We start from the raw sequence: 23,197 nt of genomic DNA on the forward strand, positions 1-23,197 counted from the left end.
TTGAAATCAAATCTTACTGTGTAGCCTAGACTGGTTTAAACTCAGAATTGTACTGCCTTGGCTTCCTGAGTTCTGGGGTTGTAGGCTTGAGCACCACACTGAACTCAAAGCTTTTTTAACTAAAGAAAAGAAACCTATTTATATTGTTCAAACTAATGTAAGGGATCATGTAGAATAGGGTTGCAGATTTACAGCAGAGTATATGGCTGAAATTCTGAGAAGTGAAGAAGAGAAGAGTCTGTTCAGACTCTTCCCAAAAGCCTTGAACTTTTTATGCATGCTTTAATGTTTTCATCTGTATTTAGAAAATGCAATAATTTGCCCATTTTTTAAAGTTGATACTTCTCACCTGTCCTAGCCATGTGTAATTTCATTTTTTCTAAAAAGTCTAACTCAAATGTTACCTAAGAAAATTTTTCCTAATGAGATAGCAAGAATGATTTAAGAATCACTAGTTTTGTATTCCTTTTCTGTATATAAATAGGAATAAATACTTGAATAAATGAAAATCAAAAGAGAATGTCTATTTGAAAAGACTGAAAATTATTAAGCATATGAGCATGAAGAAGACACTTTCAATAAGGTATTCTGATTTTCCAACTGTTCCATCTTTCTGCCTTAAAATAGAAAAACTATTTATTGAATTTCTTGTATTTATTTAGTTGATATGATTTTTAAGTTGCAAGATTCTAGGTTAGTGAGTATCTACTCTTTTATGACACAATACCTTTTAGCACTATTTTATTTTAAAAACATTTTTAAATTTTTTCTTTTTGTTTTTCTAATTTTTTTTAGCATTAAAGTGTAGAATTAAAGGGCAATAGCCAATTTAAGATTCTGCAGCAATATAGCAATAATTCACGGTGTAAGTTCATGTTATGTCATCTCACTTCATCTTTTCTTGATGTTCCAGCTCTCTATCAACATCAGCTCATATCACAGAGAAGATACTTTCAAAGACATGTTTTGCTGAAAAGACAACTGAGAACAGTTTTACGAATGGGATGAACACGCTCCAGCCCATTGACTACCGACTGAAATTTGAATGTTAAGAGTACCCATCTGGTAGAGTTACCTAGGGATGTACCTATTCTCACAGTACCCTATTTCAACGTGCTTGTCTTGATTAAAGAATTCAAAGTGGAGTACCGCAAACTTGATATGGATAATAAAAAGAAAGACAAGGACAGAGCAGATGATAGAATGGCACGGCCTAGTGGCCGGTCCGGGCACGGCACTCGAGGAACTGGGTCTTCATCATCTGGGGTGTTAATGGTTGGACCTAACTTTAGAGTTGGAAAAAAAATTGGATGTGGCAATTTTGGAGAATTACGATTAGGTAAGACTATTTTGTTTGTTCCATTTTAAGAGAAGCATGTTTTTAAATGGAAGATAAGTTTTAATGAAAAAGATTGTCATTTAATCAATTAATTTTTATGGTAATTCTAAAGAAGGTAGATGTTAGGCATTTCTTATTGACATGGTATTTTATTTGTGAGAATTACCTGGCATAGTAATGTCTACTTACTAGAGTTTAACCATTCTCTTTTTTTTTTTTTTTAATAATATGAGAGAAGAAGAAAGTAGTTTGAAAAGGTTGAGAAGGCTAAAAAAAGGTGCCAATAATGAGGACTTTTGCAGTGTTCTTTAGGTATGATATTTAGGTACCTTTCTTATATTTTAAGATAATTAGTAACTTTCAAACTATATATGACTTCACATTAATGTACCGAAATGACATAAAATTAATGAAATTTACATTGTTGTAATTGAATTTTTCTCTCCAATCTTCTTCACTTTCCCCTAAAAATATGTTGAAGGGCTCAGGAATATTTTCTTAACAAAAGACTCAAGAGTATTGACTCAGGTTATCATATTTAGGTAAATTTGGGAAGCATTCATCTAATAAAAAAAACTCTACATTTCAGAATGTTGAGGGAAAGTTACTTGCCAGATGTTAACAAACAATTTAAGACAGATTCAGAAACATAAAGTCTCAGTCTTTGAGCACCTAGTATAGTAGAATTGTAGTTGTCTCCTTTGAAGAGAAACCAGGAAGGAGTGGGGTGGGGGAGTCAGAATTGATGGGCAAGAAAGTCCTGACCAGTGGACCACAAAGAAATTAAAATAAAAGTTAAGCTTAGGTTCAACTCTACTGCTCGAAACAGTTCCAGTTGAGTTCATCTACTCAACTGTTTCTTCTCATTATCTTGTAAAAACAATTTGTAGTGACTCTTATGAGTTTTTTGTTGCTAATGTACATTAAATATTTGAATGAAGCCAAATAAAAGCTAATAAAAGATTACATACTTTGTACCTAGCTATCTCATGATGTGTCTGACAAACTTTTAATAGAATCACAAATATTTCTAAAGGTAAATGTGTTGCATTTTCCTTAAAAGATACTGAATCTGATAGTTTGGCATTTTTAAGTTGCTTGACTTTGGAGTTAGAGAAACCAGACAATTTACTTTTGTCTAACTTTGATGCTATCCAGCAAATACTTGACACTAAACTAGAGAATAATATCAAATGTTTCCTATCTATATAGAATGTATACTTTTAGCCATGCAGTGAGCCATTCAGGGCCTCAAGTTTGTCAACTTCATATTACAGTTATTTCTACTTCCTAGATTAGAGGATAATTTAAGAAACCAGCATTATATCTGCCTGTACTTTGGCTATTTCTATTTGAAATTTGTTTTGCATGATTTATTTCAAATAACTATGCACCAACATGCATATATATGTATATATACACAAACATATATACATACATGTACATTATATATATTATATGTGTATGTATTCATACAAAATAAATCTAGTGGACTGTTTTAACCAGGACAGTAGGAAAAACTGTATGAGCCAGAAATTATAGTTTATTCCTAAAGCATAAAACACTCTTTTACAATCTTTGAATAAGTAGTCATATAAAAAAGGTAGCTTCTTAGAACTTCTAATCTAATTAAATCATATTATATATACCTGTGTGATATTTATATAAATTTATTTAAATGTAGTATCTGTATCAAATATGTGTGTTTTATGTATGTTTAGAACACATTGTATATATGTTTATGTATTCTATATATTTATATACATAGCATATATATGATGTATATTAAACATATATACATGCAGAACTAAATCAACTTATTCTTTCTTATTCAAAGACTACTAAAGAAGGCATTTTACCCCTTCTGTCAAGACTCCAGATAATTTCTCTGTTTGGAAGATGAATTATTCTTTCTATAGCTGGCTAAACAATTTGTAATGCTGTGAAAGTTGGTTTGGATTTTTAAAATATTTTCTTTCAAATCATTTTTTTCTTTTTAATTTAAATTTTATTGTAAAGGTGATGTACGGAGAGGTTACAGTTACATAAGTCTGGTAATGTGTACATTTTTTGTTTGAACAGTCCTACCCCCCTCCCTTATTTTCTCCATTTTTTCCCTCCTAACTCCCTGCCTCCGAAAGTTGTATCCTTAATTTCTAACATAGTGTTTAGTGAGTATCACTGCTCAATTGGTTCCATTTGTCCTACCTTTACTGTGCTTCCTTTTCGTCTCCCAAAATCATATAAACATATACAAGGCAAAGTCTACAGAAATAAATAACAGTGACAAAAGAGGATAAACCAGCTGGGCCTGCAGGTAGCTCAAGCCTGTAATCCTAGCTACTCAGGAGGCTGAGATGTGGAGATCATGATTCAGAGCCAGCCTGGGCAGGAAAGTCAGTGAGCATCTTATATCCAATTAACTCTCAGAAAACCGGAAATGGTGCTATGGCTCAAAGTGGTAGAGTGCTAGCTGGCCTTGAGCGCAAATGCTAAGGGATAACACCCAGGCCCTGAGTTCAAGCCCCATCTCGCCCCCCTCCCCCACACACCCTCAAGAAAAATCCAGCAAAAACAGTATCATTTTTTGAGTATAATAAACTGTGTTTTCCTGTGCTATTTATTATGAATTACTATATCTGAAACAAGATACTATTAACTTCTTTTTTTTTTTTTTTTGTCCGGTCGTGGGCCTGAACTCTGGGCCTGGGTGCTGTCCCTCAGCTCTTCAGCTCAAGGCTAGCGCTCTACCACTTGAGCCACAGCGCCACTTCCGGCTTTTTTCTTTTTGCTTATGTGGTGCTGAGGAATCGAACCCAGGGCCTCATGCATGCAAGGCAAACGCTCTACCACTGAGCCATCTTCCCAGCCCACTATTAACTTCTTGACATAATTTTTCTACAGAAGTTTCCGTTAAACCCCTTCCTGTTACTTTTTTTTTTTTTTTGGCTTCTTATACGACATAGTTCAAAACTCTCTTTATTTAAGTGTTTGTGTTTGAGAATTGTTTGATTGAAAATTCTGTAGGTCTTATATATCAACTACATATACAGATTAGGTGAATTCATTATTATGTTTATTTTTCTACTGTTTCTAGCTAAGTCTAGGACAAAAAACACATTCCCAAAATACAGTGGTTTCAAGCAGAGAGAGAGAGAGAGAGAGAGAGAGAGGGAGAGGGAGAGGGAGAGGGAGAGGGAGAGGGAGAGGGAGAGGGAGAGGGAGAGGGAGAGGGAGAGGGAGAGGGAGAGGGAGAGAGAGGGAGAGAGGGAGAGGGAGAACGGGAGAGTGCCAGTGCACACACACCCAGGCTGTCAGTGTACTTGTGCATCCTTCATATGTGCCTTCCCTGTCTTTGTGCAATGTGCTCTTTCTTCAGTACTCCTTCCAACAAGTCAGCCAGATGAACAAAAAGAGCCACAAATGCACACATGGATTCCTGGGAGTGAGAGGTGACATACTTCTTGTTCACTGATATGCATAACTTAGTTGTCACATGGCCACAGTCAGCTGAAAATGACGCTGGGAAATTATGGTCTGGTAGCCATTTTCAAACGTGGGCATTCTGTTGTTATGAAAGGAGGAAAAGGGATATTGGTGGGTTGCTTATCCCTGCTGCAAACATATTTAGTATATATTGGCAATTTCCTTTGAAATTGAATTACAACACCAATTTTCTATCACCATTTTCCTTGGAGACTTCTTTCACACCCACAGTCCCTTCTTACTCATACCATCCACACAAATGTATACTTTGTGCATCATGTGTTTTTTGTGTATACAATAATATATAATAAATTTTATTTAAAACTGGAACTGTGTCTGTGTTAGATGACAAAAATGTATTTGCATTATTCTCTGATCTTAGTCCATGTTTATAACTGTAACCTCCAAGCTTCAGCAAAACCTTTTTATTTTTATTTAAATATGATGCCTTTAGGATTTAGTGTCTTTTCCCGACACTGAAAATCTAGACGTCCAACCACATATGCCAATGAAAATAAAACTTTTGAAAGTATTGGTATGTTTTGGTTCTATGGGATCTATAGCAAACTTGTGACTTTTTTCCTATTTATAAATAAATACTATATACAAAATAGTTATAAAGAAGTGACAGCCTTGTAAAGTGCCTATTTTTCATCTTTTAACTTGAAATCAGAACTGCTCTTTTGTTAGATACCAGTAACCCAGTTCTTCATTATTCATTTAAGCATATTAGATAAATGTAAGTTTTCATATATACTGAATTCTTGAAAATGGATATATAGACATCTTACTACTGCTGAGTTAATTGCCTAAAAATACTGTGTAATATTAAATTTAATATAGGTTTAATAAGCATCTGCATTGAGCTTAATGTTCATCACATTTAGCATTTCTCTTGATTCATCTTTGTGCTAAATACATTGAATCTATGAGACTTAAGCTACTTAGCATGAATATTACGTTTTTTTCTTAATAGTTTTTACTCATTGTTATACATAAGGGCATAAAGTCATGTAACTAGTAATTTGCATGAATAAACACTGCTGTGGAGAGGTATCAGGTGACACATATATATGGACAAAACTTTGCTGATCTGAATGAAATTCTGCTATTTATCAATTGCTGTATGAAAGGAGGTTAAAGGGTATTTTGTAGAAAAGCATTGTATCCATGGCTGGTGTTCCGTAGGCGCGTGTGATTCTTGACGAGGTACTCTCACAGTTTAAAACAAAATACAATCTCTCCCCCCCTCTCCCAATCTATCACTTTTCTATGTTCTTCATGACAAAACTAACTTATACTAATTGAAAATATTGGATATTTGGAAATCACCTTGTAATATTTCTTTTATTCAATTCTTTTAAATGTAATTGTAAAAGTACACATTAGTTTAGCTATTTCTATATGCTAATCGCCTCCAAAATTCTACAATAGTCTCCTAATGTTATAGATACCACTGGAATTTTCTTGATTATAGACACTGCTAAAATTTGCTGTAAATTTTTTAAATTTTTGAAGTATAATGATGTTAAATCTATCTTGATTTGTCACTCTTCTTTGTACGTAACAGTCTCCTCAACATTTAGGAGTTTAAATGTTTCATGGAAATAATTTGATCGTAAGGTAATGTGTTAGTACCCTTTTTTTCTCAAACTTGTTAACCTAGTTTTCTAGAGCCATATTTTGAATACTTTTTTCCTTGCATGTATAAAAGATTCCAAATCTTTACTTACATATCTGATACATTTCTAGATTAAATGAGCCCTAATAAGACCATATCCCGTAATAATGAAGGATTTAAAATGAGTGATTAGGAGGGGAATTTGAAATTTCTGCTTTTATTTTGGAGTTTTAAAATTTAGCATTCACCTAACTGTAGATTATTTTCTAAATTGTACGTAGTATTCCAAAAACCAGAATCTTTTTATTTTTGTGAGTGAGATTTACTAGTATTACTTTCTACTCTGGAGATGAAATACTAAGCATATCAATTTAAATATTACCTTTTGCTTCATTGAGTAAAGACTTTTGCTTCACTCAAATGTATTGTATAGTTTTTTAACAGTACAGTTTATATAATTAAATTATAAATGATTAGCAAAATCTGATTTTTTCTTTCTTTTTCAAGGGAAAAATTTATATACAAATGAATATGTGGCAATTAAACTGGTAAGTTCATGTTTCTCATTCTTAATTTTTATTAAATTACATTTTAATTTAAATTTCATATTTATATTTGGGAAGTTTATTTGAAAAGGAAAAATGATGTGTGACAATTTTTTTCATTTTTTTATGTGAAAATACTGTACAGAGGGGTTACAATTACATGGGCAAGATAATGAGTACATTTCTTATCAAGCATTGTAGCCTCCTCCTTTGTTTCCCTTTCCCATCCCTTCCCATCCTCTCCCCACCCCCCCCCCACCAAATCCTCCCCTCCCTTACTCCCCCCACCAAAGTTGTAAAGTGTGACTGAATTTTTTGAGGTCCTTAATATCCTAATTCCTGTCAAGTTCATGATAATGTGTGAGATACCAGTGTGTTTCTTTGCCACAAAAGCTGTCCTTTACTTTGGCATAACCAAAGAACTGAATAGTGAATATTATTGCTATTTTTAATTTAGTTAAAAATTTTAAGTAGATGAAAATTCCCAGGATTTTTCTTTTGGATTCAAGTGTTGAGACAAAATGTGTTTTGTGTTCTGGATTCTTTGAACACATACTTTAAAGTAGTTTCTGAAATTTTTTGTATTGGTTCATGAATATCAAAAACTTAACTGCTTGGCTTTTAGAGTTTCACAAATGTTTGATGTGAGTGTGAGGTAGTGGGAAAGCAAATACCCATGCACTTTTTCTGAAATTCTAAAAGTGTCCAATATAAGTAGAGAGATCTCTTTTGCAAGAATTTAGACCTAGGAATTGTTTCTGTAAGGCAAACTTTATTGTGGCTTTTCTACAGGCTTGTTAGCCTGGATTCCCAAAGGTTTAGCTTCATTTTCCCAGCTTTATGTTTCTTGATCTGTGATAGCAGGGTGATGTGAAATTAATGATACAAAGGAGAGAGGCAGGTACTTAGGAAAGAGGCAGGTGGGAGGAATCAGAAAAACTTAAAAGGATCTCTCTGTGTATGTGTTGACTTTGACTTTAGCAAATAGTTTATTTTTAGCAAATAGTTTATTTTTTACTTGGAAATAAAGATGCCCAGTAGGTTTATGGTATAAGCCATCAGGAGAAACTGGCTGATACACCGTTTACATAGATGATTTATGAGATATACATTGGGGTAGTTTGTTGTCACTAAGTTTGTCACTATTTTTTTTTTTTCTTTTTGGGGCAGTTGTGGGGCTTGAACTCCGGGTCTGGGTGCTGTCCCTGAGCTCTTTAGCTCAAGGCTAGCACTCTACTATTTGAGCCACAGCTCCACTTCTTGTTTTTGAGGGGTTAATTGGAACTAAGAGTCTCACTGGGACTTTTCTGTCTAGGCTGGCTTTGACCCATGATCTTCAGATCGTAGCCTCCTGAGTAGCTAGGATCATAGGCACTAGCCATTAGCACCCAGCATCACTTTCTTAGAGTTGGAGTCACACTAGTCAGTAATGAGAATCGGTTCACACAAGCTCTCGAGATCTAAATGTTAAGGAAAGGGTTGATTTCTAATTTTTAGTGAAATATTTTACTATTACAAATCCAAAATGCCTAACTTAGTATAAATAGTGTATAGGCTGTATAGAAAACCAAATTAAAATTGTGTCCTCATGAGTGTGCACATGATTCACAGTGGGAGACCTGTGACGCAGTGCAAGAACCGTACTTGAGTATTTATACGGGTGTGGCTGATTTTTGGCCTTCTTTGTTCCCTGTTGTAGGCTAGTGGACTTGAGCTGGATGAGTTTTGGCATTGGGGTTGGGGTGGTGAGCACAGTCAGAAGCATGATTATTGGTGCGGCAGCTCTGCTCCTGGAAGAGAGCCTGCATGTCAGGGGTTTATCTAATAGGCCAAGATAGATAAGTCATTGTGTCAAAGCAGGAGCTACTGCTCTAGGCTGAGCTTACCGTCTCTCTGTTATTGAGTGGTGACTTTTAGGTCCTGTTCTTAACAGATTTTGAACTGGTTTATCCTGTCTGCACTGATGATGCCCTAGTAAATATTTATCATATTATCTTCCTGTCTTTATACACATACATCCTTCTTTTGCCCGGGGGGCGGGGGGGGGGGGAGGTGAGATACTTGGGATTGAGCTCAGAGACTTTGGCTTATTAGACAGGTGTTCTGCCAATTCACTCCTTACTTTTTTCTTTTTCTTTTCTTGTTTCTGGTGCGAGTAATGATGCTTGAACTAGAGTCTTGAGTGCTATCACTTAGTATTTTTGCTAAAGGCTGGCACTCTACTACTTGAGCCACAGCTCCACTTTGGGTTTCTGGTAGGTAGTTGGAGATAAGAATCTCATGATCTTTTCTGCCTGGGCTGGATTTGAACTACAATCTTACATATCGAGCCTCCTGAGTAGCTATGATTTCAGTCATAAGCCACTCACTGGTGCCTGGCAACTTTCTTTGTTTTGTTATTCGTGAGGCTTAAAGTCAGGGCTAGGGCTCTGTCCCTGAGCTTTTCTGCTCAAAGGTAGCATTCTACCACTTTGAGCCACAGCTCCATTTCCGGTTTTCTGATGGTTAAGTCTCACAGACTTTCCTGCCTGGGCTGGCTTTGAACTGCAGTCCTCACACATCTCAGCCTCCTGGGTAGCTAGGATTACAGGCATGAGCCACCAGCATCCAGCTTCCTTGGTTATTTTGAAGTAGGATTTTGAGTTTTGCCAGGGCCGGCTTGGGCCGCAGTCCTCCTGCTTGGGTGATCTTTTGACAAAGACCACTATGTCTGTCATTGTGCTTCCTCTATAGCTTAGGATAATAGGTGCGTGCCTTAGGGTCTAAGTCATTGATTGAGATGGATTCTCACAACCTTTTACCATCTCAAACTCCCATCTTCCTGATCTCTGCCTCTCAAGTAGCCAGGGTTACAGGCTTGTGCCATTGTGCCTAGCTAGGTTTTTAGCTAGATTTTTTTTTTTTTAGCTGTATCATTATCATTGGCCTCTCCGCTTGGTAATTATTATTTATTGTTTATTATTTTTCCTTTTAATTATATTTTTCTTCCTGCATTTTTTAGACATTCTTACTTTGCTCTAATCTTTTAAAAAAAACTACAATGATCAGCATTACATGTAGAAATTATATTGGAGTAACAATATTTTTAGATCTATGTCTTCATTAGTATTTGGAGTTGACTTATGATAGATAGTCATAGTCTCCTCAAATTCATCCAAAATTATATTGGAACAATACAATATTATCTACATTTTGGTACTTCGTTTGCTATTTTGCATTTTTAAAGGTTTTTTTTTAGTTTTATCTATTTCATCTTACTGCAACAAATAATATATAATTTTGTTCAGAACTGGCCATAAAAGTAATACTTTGAAAATATTGTGAATGTATTTTCAAACATATCTGATTGTGGCACTTGTGAAAAATAAAAGCATTAAATAATGTATGATATTGAAAGAGAAACTTACAGTGACTACTCTCAACTCTGTTACTTGATTAAAGTTTTTACATTGCTCTGATGTTACTCTGTTTCAGATTGATAGTTTGTTTCCAGGTAATTTATTAATCTGGCCTTGGTTATTACCTTCACATTTTGTTGTTTGCACTTACATAATAACCACTCCTTTATTGGTAATAAAAATAACCATCTGTGGCAAGGTGACTTTTGTCATATGGTGGTATAATAATAAAATTTTATTGCTAGTGACATACTGGAATCAACTTTGGATGACTAAACTTAGATCTAGTTTCATCATTTTTTTTCCGAGAGATAAATGTTTAGTTTCACATGATTATATAAGTGGACAGTTTTTTTATATCAAGGCTATGCACTTGTAGATAGTTAATAAGAATCACAGGGATTATGGAATTATGAGGAAGATAAAGTTTCAACTTACTAAGATGAGGGAACAGAAAAGTATACAAAGGTTAAATAACTTGCCCAAAGTCTCACAACTACTAAGTAGAAGATTGAGAATTCAAACTCAGCATAATCTGGTTTAATGTATGTTCTTAAATACTGTGCTCTTAACTAGCTTGTCTCTCAAGAACTATGCTGATTATTTTAATTATAATTTTAATATTTAAGTTTCCAATGAGGATTTAATTATTTCTTGTCTCATTGATTGTAATATCATTAAGATGTGTCTTGGTGTAATTGCTTTTTTTAGTTATTCCATTTGGAGTTTCTATTTTTCCTGTCTTTGTGGTTTATTATCCTCAGTTCTTGAGTTATTATAGTAATTATTTCTTCATATATCACCTGTGTTCATTCTTTTTTCTCCTCCCCTCCTGACAAATGTGTTTTCTGTTTTTTTCTTTCCTTTAGCATTCTATTCTAATTTTGTGTTTACCTTTCACTTTCCAGTGTCTCCTTTGTTGGATTGGTCAGCTATGAATCTGAATTTTTAATTTAGCTATTGTAGTTCTTATTATTTTTAAGAATTCCGTTGGTTACTTTGTTATCTTGTCTATTTGTTCTTTCTTACATTTCTTGTATTACCCCATTTTAGCGCAAGTTTGTTTTGTACATGGATCTACTCTTAGGAAGACAAAGATGCCTAATTGAATATTATATAAGAGCAGATACTAAAATTTGTAACATTTGGAATTGGGGCCTAGTGATTTTTAGTAACTTAAATGCTTTTGCTTTTTTGTTGTTTGACTAGGAGCCCATGAAATCCAGAGCACCACAGCTGCATTTGGAATACAGATTCTACAAACAGTTAGGATCTGGAGGTAAAGCTTTCTATTCTTAAAGTTTGAATTAAATAAATTGTCATGGCAATAATCTTTGGTTTCAAGGAATAATTTTTAAAATTGATTGAGTGGTTTCTTGTCACTGTGCTTATGAGAACTTGTCTTACCATGTCTTTTTTAAAAAGGGTTTTTTGTGTTACTGGGTTTGAACTCTTGGCCTCAAGCCAGTGTTACACCCCTAAGCCCTCTTACTGTAGTCTTAAACTATAACAAATTTGGAGCTTTTTATGGTGGTGCTAATATTAGTAGAGAATATTATGGAAAAATGCTTAAGAATGTAAGATGCATATAACTTCTATATTCTTAATTTTTTAAGGAATATTATAGCTTTCCAATTGTGGTGATTTGACTAATAGTCATATAGAAGATAATCACATGCTACTCTTTGGAACTTGTTAATGTTACCGTGTGGTAAATGTTTGTGATGACAATGTGATGACAAGAGTATTCTTTCTGGGGAGACCCAAATGCAATCACAGATATCCGTATAGGAAAGAGGCAGAGGGTCATGTGCCATTCATAGGAAAGAAGAAGGCGTTGTGACCATGAGGCAGAGACTAGAATGGAACAGCATTGTATCAGTAAGCCAAGAAATGCTTTCATGATTTTATTGGTCCAGGAAGAAGTCTCCAGGTTTTCCTCCTATTGCTAATAAAAGGTTTGTGGCCTTACTTATTAAATACTACCTTGATTTCAGTTTACTGAAACTTGATTTCAGCCTTCTGGCCTCCAGGCTGTGAAAGGAAAAAAAAAAGTGTTTTAAGCCACCATATTTTTAGTAACTTGAGTGGAGATCCCTAGGAAACTAATACAGGTATATATTTTATATAACTCTAAATTTAAATGAGAATGGATATTTTAAACCATTGGAAAACAGTTGATGGAAAAAATTTTTGTTGAATTTTATACCTCCCATATTAAAGCTTCACATACTCTACTTTTGAGTACTTTTTAAACTAATTTTACTTGTATAGTTTCCCATATATAGATAAGGCACAAAGTTTGTGTATACAGATTTAATAAATTGGAATTTATTCCTATATCTTTTTTTAGTAGTACTAGGGTTTAGACTCATGGCCTTAAGCTTGGTAGGCTTATATTCTACTTGGGCTGTACCTCCATCCATCTATTCATGTATCTTTTTGTAAGCATATATATGTTCTAGTTTCATTTAGTAGAGATTCTACATTTTTCCCTAGGAACATACTAAACAAATGAATCATCATTGTGGTGATAATAAATTTGCAATTTCATATTAATTCATTTATCCCTATAAGCTTAGAATACATATTTAAATCTGATATAAACACTTGTGTTCATTGACTTGGCTGTGGCAAGGTATTGAGATAATCATTTTTTAAGGGAGATTTCCTTGGCTCATGATTTTGTAGATTTCTATCTGTAACTGCCAATTGCATTGTGTTGGGTCTATGGTGAAGCACTATATTATGGCAAAAATATATTGTGAGTAGTGGGGGAAATCTGTTCACCTCATAGCATCTGGGAAACAAAGAGACAGGATTCCAGTATCCACTTCAAAGGCACATTCTCAATGGCATAATTATTTGTCCCAGCTCATAACCATAAAGGCTCTGTTATCTTTTAGCAGTGCAATAAGCCGGGGACCATAACAGTGGACCTTTGGGAGACAATCCAGATTCAAATATTAGCGAGGCCTCTGTGTTACAGAAATTATCATTGATAACTTTTTTTTAAGTTATGGAGATAAAATTAATTGTATGTGAAACCAAACCATTTATGTTTAACAAGTAAGCTATGTAGGAAAGAAAAGGAGTTGATTCATCTACTAAAAATTAAAGAAAGCAACCTGAAATATAGGATATTCCTGTATCGAGGGTTTCAGATGTTTTCCTCAATGTCTTGAGTCTCTGTGTTCTGCTTCACTTGGTATGTGTATGTAGGTCATTCTCTGGTTAGTCCTTGATAGTAAATAATTCATCATTTTTAGTCTAGGCTAGTAATATTTCTTTTAAGAATTGATCAGCAAAATAAGACTGAACTTTTCTGTTTCCTATTTGGCCCTTTGCTTTCCTTTGATTTAATCACAGTGAATTTGATTTCCCAAAGCTAGGTCATTTGAGCATCCCAGGAGGAGCCAGAATCACAGGGACTGAGCATCCAGAGCAGGGCTTGGTTGTCTGCTGTGAAAGAGGTGTTAGAAGGAGAGCAGGGGAGATAGAATGCAGAGAAGTTAAATACAACAGCTCTCTCTACTAAAGAATGGATGTAGTTATTGTTTTAGGCTTTAATAAGTCATTATATTGAATTACAAAAGCACACTTTTACCATTTTAACTTTTTAAAAGCTTTAATTTTAAAAATTATATTAGAGGGCTGGGAAGGTGGCTCAGTGGTAGAGCGCTTGCCTTGCATCCATGGGGCCCTGGGTTTGATTCCTCAGCACCACATAAGCAAAAAGAAAAAAGCTGGAAGTGGCGCTGTGACTCAAGTGGTAGAGCGCTAGCCTTGAGCTGAAGAGCTGAGGGACAGCGCCGAGGCCTAGAGTTCAGGCCCCATGACCGGAAAAAAAATAAAAAAAAATAAAAATTATATTAGAGATACTGATATGAAAGTGAAACATAGCTGCACATCTTTTAGCACTTGAGAGACAGTGCAGATGCTCCCATATTTACAGAGCAGTATTTAAATATGTAAGATGCTTCCCTCCTCTCCTGAGTTACAGTATCATTTATATGGATTAGAACATGAAGAACTTTGCCTGAAGCTCATCACAATGACTCTGAAAGTCTTAACAAATGTGGTCTTTTTGTTGTGTATTTTATGAATCATGAATTTTTATATTTTTGTCTTCTTTTTACAAGTAAACTGTGTATTAAAAACACTTTTGAATATCCATGTGAGACTTCTATTAAAAACTAGAGTACTCCATTGTTTTGGGGAGAAGTAGTATCTTTGGAACACTTTCATTTTGGAATTGAGTCAAGAAATGGTTATATTTTTAGATTTTCTTAAGCATAGATGAGTCATTTCAAGTAATTTAAACTTAATTCTTGTATAGTATATTAAGCTTCATTTAAATAACATCTTGTTCATAGTTTTAAAAATATGTCATTGATATCGCTGTTTATATAACAAATTGAAAAATAGAAAATAACAAGTGTTAGTGTGGATGTGGGGAGATTTGAACCCTAAACTTGCTGGTGGATTTGTAAAATAGTGCAGACACCATGGAAAACTGATGGTAGTTTCACTAAAAGCTAAACAAAGACCTACCATTTGATGTGGAAAATTCATTTCTGGACATGTGTACATGTGTATGAATGTATATATGTACATGGGGCCTTATGTTTGCTTGGCACATGAGCTCTGCACTGCAGTAGGAAATGATTAATTCTTAAATAGAAAAATAAACCTGTCTTTCATTAGATATGAAGTTATGATGTAAAATCTCCACATTTCTCACACTTCTGCCATTTTAAGTTTTAAAACATGATGCATTCATATGCAGGCATATCAGTTACATTAACTTGAGTTTATTTCATTTCTGAATAAATAATAAAACTTAAAAATTTTGTACCTCTTAGTTTTATAATTACTTTCTTGTGATTGGGCATATGTTTAATATCTGATTTTAGCGAGATAGAGGTAGGAGGGAAAAATCATTGATGAGACTTTCGCAGTTCATGGAAATAGTGAAAAATGAAGTGTTCTATAAGACTTTCTGACTGTAAAATTCTGCTGTCCACAACCATCAGTATCCAAAGAAAGATAGGCTCATGGCATTAACCCAATATTTTATATATATATAAGAAACTTTACTTGAATTAGTTTCATCAGTTCATAATTTCATTCATAATTCAAAATTTAACTCATTAATTTCATAGATGTATTAAACACATGTTTAATTGGTATTCCTTCACAACTTAAAGATAATGAATTTGTTAAAAAATATAATGTAGCACATTTTAAGAAAGATTTGTAAGTTTGTGCCTCAGACAAGTCCTTTCTGGGACTATTTTTCCCTCCACTGGAATGACTTGATTTCTTTTATTTGGGCTTAACTTGTTGACTGCTACTATTTGTAAGTCTGTAACTTTACACCTACTGTCATGTCAGCACTTAATGTTTAACATTTATTGTGTAGCAACAACTCCCATTATAAACCTTCAGAGTCTCTGGATGAACTTTACTTTCACTATTAAGACAAGGCAAGAAAAGTGATAGTGTTTTACATATTTTGCAAAAAATGGCTTTATTGGCTCTTTTGGTATAAATAACCAGATTCTCAAATACCTTTAACATCCAGACTACTGTGATATTACATGTCCATAGTGTCTAGAACAGAATTATGAAATGGATCATGATATAATTTCTGTTAATGTAGAGTTAGTAGCCATATTTAAAAAAATATCCTAATGGTTTACCTTAGAATCCAAAACACACAAGAAAAACACAGAATAATCAACAAAACATTCAAACACACACATACACATACGTATGCTTACAATGAGATTTCTTAAGTAGTTTTTCATTTTAGAAACTTTTGGAAAAAATCCAGTCATTAAGTAAACTAAAATTTATTGCTATTTTATTTAGAGCTAATTTCTCCACAGCTTTATTTGGAATGTAGGTAATGAGTCACAGGAAGTACAGAAGTCCTTTGACAATCCTCTTATTAAAGAACTTCAAAACCTGTTTATTTTTACATCTGATACATAGTTTTTATAAGCTTTGATGATCTAGTTTTCTTGTACCCTACAGATCAGAGCCAACTACTTAAAGAATGGAAATGAGTTATTAAGAGTTTGGAAGTTGTTAAATTAAGAACATAACAATAAATAACTTTCAGCAGTATTGAGGAAAAGGAATAGCAGTTTAAGAAACTCATAGTATCTGCGAGCTGTTGAAAATCCTGGTGGCCCAGAGCTGTTTAAGAAGCTTAATTGTATGGGGCTGGGAAGGTGGCTCAGTGGTAGAGCACTTGCCTTGAATGCCTGAGGCCCTGGGTTCGATTTCTCAGCACCACATAAGCAAAAAGAAAAAAGCCGGAAGTGGCACTGTGGCTCAAGTGGTAGAGTGCTAGCCTTGAGCTGAAGAGCTGAGGAACAGCGCCCAGGCCCAGAGTTCAGGCCCCACGACTGGACCACCCCCCCCCCCCCCCAAAAAAGAAGCTTAATTGTGGCCAGGATGTGTTTGATAACAGTGGCACTGCAGGCATGGCTTACACCAAGGTAGTGATTTCTAGTGTTAAGGGAAAATGGGGCACACAGGTATGCTGAGTGTGTATATGTGTGTGTTTGTGTGTTTGTAGTCAACCTTGACATATATATGAGAGACATGTATATAAATAAATAAATATATATATATCAGAATCTTGCTTCTAAAGAGAGGCTCGTATATGCAGCTTGAACTTGTTTCTTTTCCCCTGTCATTTTTATACTACCTTTCCTGCCCTCTCCCCCTGCTACCATGATTTGCTCTCTCACTAATATTCACATGTAACAATTATTGGACATATCCAATACTCACAAGGTTGAATGAATGGCAACTAGTCACACAGCTAAACTGGTGAATATTGGGGGTCACACTAGGCATACAGTTCAGTGTTTTTTAATCGTCTTCAATCAACAACCAGCAAGAAATTTCTAAAATTCTTTATTAGAAAGAACGGTAAGATTTATTTTGGAAAGATTCCCAGTGTATTAGCTGAAATAATGTAGATTTGGGGGACAACTCAAAAGGTGTAATTCCTTAAAAGGACTCACAGTCCCACAAAATAAACACCAGGAAACAGGTACTTGAAAAGGGGCGGGCTCAAAGGGAGCAGATGAAGAAGGGGAGAATGTAGTCATAAAATTCAGAGCAAATCCTGCAAAAGAAAGAGAGCTGAGGGAAACAGTGGGATTGGGAGGGATAGGAGAGAAGGTTGAAAGAGGTGACGTTGATTGAAATGTATTGTATTCATAAACTAGTGGCAACTCCTTTGTACAACTATTTAAAGATTATAAAAATCATAGTTTAAAAGGATTCCCTGGGCTGGGAATGTGGCTTAGTGGTAGAGCGCTTGCCTAGCATGCCTGACGCCCTGGGTTCTATTCCTCAGTACCATATAAACAGAAAAAGCCGGAAGTGACGCTATGGCTCAAGTGGTAGAGTGCTAATCTTGAGCACAGAGATGCTCAGGGACAGTGCCCAGGCTCTGAGTTCAAACTCAAGAACCGGCAAAAAAATAAATAAAGGATTCCCTGCCACACTTAAATTGTTTTTTAAAATTAAGTGATGTGCACAGAGAGGTGCTACCATTTCATAAGCCAGTAATGAGTTCTTTTTGGGCACTGTTACTCCTTCCTTCTCTCTCTCTGTTTTTCCTTCCCACCCCTTCCTACATGTTGTGTAGTTCATTTTCAGCAGTGTCTACTGAGTACCACTGCTGCATTTATTTGCCCTTTGTTTCTCCGTTTCTGTAGCTCTCCTTCCTCTCAAAGATAGATAAAGGACAAGACAAAAAAACCCAAGAAACAAACAAAATATACAAAAAAGCAAAAACAGACAATGCTATCCTCACCATCAACAGCAGGGGAAAGAACAAACACGCAAATAAACTACATTTCCAATTCCTGAAATTCATTTCGATAGAATTAACTGATTCTACTTGGCCTGAAATCTGAGATTTACTTGCCTCAGCCTTCCTAATGCTAGGATTATAGGTGTGTATCACCACACCTTACTTCTCTTCCACAGTTACTGGAAAAAAATCAACCAGAAATAAAACAGGTATTTTTAATGGAGTAACTTAATTCTTCATAAGCAGTATGTAGATATGGTAGGTAATCTTTTATATGTTAGTTTATTGGAAGCCAAGTACAGATGACCTCAGATATATTTGAGGTTTGTCTTACTTGTATGGGTGCATAATGAAATTATACTAATATAGTATCTTAAAAGAAGAAGCCATATTAGTTCACAGTTTCCCTGCCTCTGGAGTCCAGAAATGGTCTAGCAAGGTCCCCTATTGAGTGTCTCCCCAGGCCAAAGCCAAGGCACGAGCCTGGGGTCTCCCTGGACTATCTTCATGCTCACTGGTCTTGCTAGCATTCAGTGACTTATGGTTACAGGATTGAGGCCTACAGTTCCTAGAAGCTTCTATCCTGGCACATCAAGTCTTCACAGCGTGATGGTTTGCTTAAGGCTCTATAGGAAAGCACATTTGTTGCTTCTAGTATGTGATTTGTAGTGTTTTTTTTCTTCAGCACTAAGGTTTGAACTCAGGAAGGCTTTGCATTTGCTAGGCAAGTGCTCTACTATTGAGCTACCCTTGAAAATGTAGAGCCTCTTTTTACAAAGGGTCTGAGTAGGTTAGATTCACCAAAGCACTCACTCTTTTGATTGACTTACTGATAGGGGCCTTAATTACACACACATACACACACACACACACACACACACATACACAAACACATGTATATGTGTATAAATAAATAGTATATATATATATATATATGTATGTATAGACAGGGAGAAACGTGTGTAAGTAGATGCTTGTGTGTGTCTATGTATATATGCATAGAAACATACACACACATATATATACATATATAGATAGCCAAAGAGTAAGATCCCAGGAATTTTGCCCATATTTAAGGGAAGGGGATTTTATAGGGGATTCTTTTTTTGGTCAGTCATGGGGCCTAAACTCTGGGCTTGGGTGCTGTCCCTCAGCTCTTCAGCTCAAGGCTAGCGCTCTTGAGCCACAGTGCCACTTCTGGCTTTTTCTGCTTATGTGGTGCTGAGCCCAGGGCCTCATGCATGCAAGGCAAGCACTCTACCACTGAGCCACCTTCCCAGCTCTATAGAGGATTCTTAAAGATAGCTTTAGTAGCATGCCTACCACAGAGTTATTAAAACAGCTGTTTGTTCAATAAAAATGAATTTTTTCTATGTGCTAAGTATTTCTCTAGACCATGGAAAAATAAACAATAAAACTAGAAGTCCAGCATATAAGGTGGTAGAGAGACAGTAAAATACTCTTTACATTGTCATTCAGTAATGCAGCTACAGTAGAGGTGTTTAACCAAGCTGCAGTGTGAACACCAGGGAGAAAGTGGAGGAATGGCAAGGTTTGCTCATGGAAGGCGTATTGCATGTCTGGAAGAAAATAACAATACTGCTACAGTTCTTGAAATTTTAAAGCTAAAACATAGTTGCTATTTTCTATAGAGAAAATATTTAAGATGAAATTGTTAAATGATCTTTTCTTTTCTCCTAGATGGTATACCTCAAGTTTACTACTTTGGCCCTTGTGGTAAATACAATGCTATGGTGCTGGAGCTGCTGGGACCCAGTTTGGAAGACTTGTTCGACTTGTGTGACAGAACGTTTTCTCTTAAAACAGTTCTCATGATAGCTATACAACTGGTGAGTAAAGCGAAGTGTTCTGTGATACATGGTTCATTGGTCACAAGTTGAAGTTAATAGCTCTATTAAAGTTTTATGACATCCTGCAGAGCTTTTGACCTGCCTGATACAAATGTTTCTGATGTTTATATATGCATCATAAGATACATATAACTTAAATAATGTGTCAAATATATTTTATTTATATGAAAATTAGTATCATAACTGCTTGAAGAACTGAATGTTTCTAAAGACTGTTCACTTTGTTTTTTTCTATGACTCTTTTCTTTAAAAGAGAACCCTCAGAAACATAATCCTTTTTGTTTACGTAGTTGTATAAAGAGGATACAATTCTATAAATCAGTTTGTGAGTACATTGCATCTTGACCAATGTCACCACCTCCATCATTTTCCCACATTCCCCCCCTCCCCCAGTCCTCACCCCCAAGCTATGTAGCTCAATTTTTACAAAATAGAAACAACAAATCTTAAAATCATTAAATTCCAGGGGATCTATGAGAAAACAACTTAGAGGCTTTATTTATTTACTTTTTTTTGAGACTGTGTCTTACTATGTCTTGCTAGCCAGGACCTTGCTAGGTAGCCAAGGTTAGCCTTGAACTCTTAGTTCTACTATAGTTTAAGTGCTGGAATTATAGGTAAACATAACCAAGCCTAGCTTAGAGAATAGTTTTAGGAGAGGTTTGACATGAATGCCAATATGACTATGCTGTAGAAGTCTTAAAATTGATTTTATTCATCAAACCATTAATTACACTTCTATTCATCTTATGAAAGTATTCAGATGTACTTAAAGTATTTTGTACAAGGACAGATATAATTTTAAAAAAGGGACAAAGAATGCAAATGTGGAGATTAACAGGATAGGTTGGTTAAATTATCACTAGCCTAAAATAATATGCAGCTATTAAACATATGTATTAAAAGAATGTTTCATAACTTGGAAAATGCTTATATAATTGGTTAAAGCATAGGTTATTGAATATTATATGTAACCTAAAGTTTGTTAATAAGGAAATCATAGTGACTTATATAACTTTGTGTTTATATTGTATTATTAATCATTATTGCAAGTAGTTGAAGCAGCTTTCTAATTTTTGTTTATTTGTTTATTTGATTGTTTTTGTGTCACTCCTGGGGCTTGAACTCAGGGCTTTGACACATCCTTGAACTTTTTTGCTCAAGGCTAGCACGTCTATCACTTTAGCCACAACTCTAATTCTGCCTTTTGATAGTTAATTAGAGGTAAAAGTCTCATGGATTTGCTACCCAGGCTGACTTTGAACCATGAACCTCAGATCTCACCCTCCTGAGTAACTAGTAGGATTTACAGATAGTAGCTACCACGGCTCAACTGTGTTCTGATTTTTAATACTCTATTTTATGATACTTGGACGATGAACACTATTTGAGAATTTGTAAGTGATTAATACAGGTCTCCACTATTATTAGAGTTAGATGCCAAAACTTTCCAATTTTAAGATCCTATTTTTAAGTGTTCAATACCTAGGAAAAAATTAAGTTAAATAACAGAAAATAAATACTGCAGGATGGTGTTAGTCATTTTTAACATCTTAACATCTTAAACTCTTAAATTGTTTGACTACTGATCTAAGTTGTTTGACTACTGATCTAAAGTAGTATGAAACTTTATGAGTATATCCATTTATGTTTTACTTCAAAGGTTTTTGACTTCATGAGCTACCATCCTTTGAAAATGTTGATCATATTAAACCATGTACCATAACTTCATGAAATTATATGTAAAGACATAGTTTAGGTGGGAATTAGATACACACACACACACACACACACACACACACACACACACACACACACACACACACACACACACACACACACACACACACACACACACACACACACACACACACACACACACACACACACACACACACACACACACACACACACACGAGGAGCTATAGACTAGTATGGAGGGTTGAAACAGTTTCTGATTTTTTTTCTTTTTTATATTCATTGTGGAAATTTTGCCTTGCCTTTATTGTGATTTCTTTTGCTAGTCGAATCTAAAATAAAATTTCTGTTGTTTCTCTTAAACCAAGATTTCTCGTATGGAATATGTTCATTCAAAGAACCTGATCTACAGAGATGTAAAACCTGAGAACTTCTTAATAGGACGACCAGGAAACAAAACCCAGCAAGTTATTCACATTATAGATTTTGGTTTGGCAAAGGAATATATCGATCCTGAGACGAAGAAACATATACCCTACAGAGAACACAAGAGCCTTACAGGAACAGCTAGATACATGAGTATAAACACACATTTAGGAAAAGGTATGTGTATGTTTTGTAAGTGTGGAGGTTGGCATTGAGCATGCTGCCAATGTGAGTTTATATTTGGAATTGTGGTTCATTTTTTGTAGACTACAATAGCTTGTACAATGGTTTTAGTTTTCACATATCTAGAGGTTACTTCCATTTATATTAATACTATATTACTAAACTATAAATAAGTGACTGCTGTCCTTCTGTTCACTGTATCTTTTTTTCTTCCAGTAATAACTTTGGCGTATTCATCTTGATACAGTTAGAGGGCTACACTTGATGATTTCTATTAAGCGGATGTGAGGCAAAGGCAGAACTGGCTTCTAGCTTAAGTGTATCCTTGCTGTAAGACTTCAGTGGGCAAACTATATAAACTTTTTTCTTTTTTCTTTGTTGGTCGTGGGGCTTGAACTCTGGACCTGAGCACTGTACCACAGCTCTTCTGCTCAAGGCTAGAGCTTTACCACTTGAGCTGTAGCACCACTTCCAGTTTTCTGGTGGTTATTGGAGATAAGAGTCTCATGAACTACTTTCCTGCCTGGGCTGTCTTTGAACTGTGGTCTTCAGATCTCAGCCACCTGAGTAGCTAGGATTATAGGCATGAGCCACTGTGCCTGGCTAAACTTTTATTATTATTATTATTATTATTATTATACAGAGAGTTCCTTATTTGTAAAAATGTAAAATAATGCCATCCTCACAGACTTTTTATAGCTTGGGCCAGGTTCTAAGGATCACATATATTTGCTTATTGTATAGCATTAGTCTTTTTTTCACCTGGAAAAGTTACTCAGTGTTT

The 23,197-nt window shown here is 35.1% G+C and overlaps 1 protein-coding gene across 10 annotated transcripts in view; it reads left to right on the forward strand.

Moving 5' to 3' along the window:
- LOC138819711 (casein kinase I) overlaps nt 1-23,197 on the forward strand; it is an 88,726-nt gene that overhangs the window by 25,884 nt on the left and 39,645 nt on the right. For 9 of the 10 annotated variants that reach the window (XM_070011239.1, XM_070011243.1, XM_070011242.1 and 6 more), the window contains exons 2-6: nt 914-1,339; nt 6,954-6,994; nt 11,599-11,668; nt 19,937-20,085; nt 22,173-22,407. In XM_070011239.1, the coding sequence (XP_069867340.1) occupies nt 1,162-1,339; nt 6,954-6,994; nt 11,599-11,668; nt 19,937-20,085; nt 22,173-22,407 (673 nt within the window). In that variant the 5' untranslated portion in view covers nt 914-1,161. Of the gene's footprint in view, nt 1-566; nt 584-913; nt 1,340-6,953; nt 6,995-11,598; nt 11,669-19,936; nt 20,086-22,172; nt 22,408-23,197 lie in introns of those variants that run through there. The other variant, XM_070011240.1, reaches the window with a different exon arrangement.

This window comes from Dipodomys merriami, unplaced genomic scaffold, assembly GCF_024711535.1.
Source record: "Dipodomys merriami isolate MVZ:Mamm:240054 unplaced genomic scaffold, mDipMer1.0.p SCAF_81, whole genome shotgun sequence".
NCBI lineage: Eukaryota > Metazoa > Chordata > Mammalia > Rodentia > Heteromyidae > Dipodomys > Dipodomys merriami.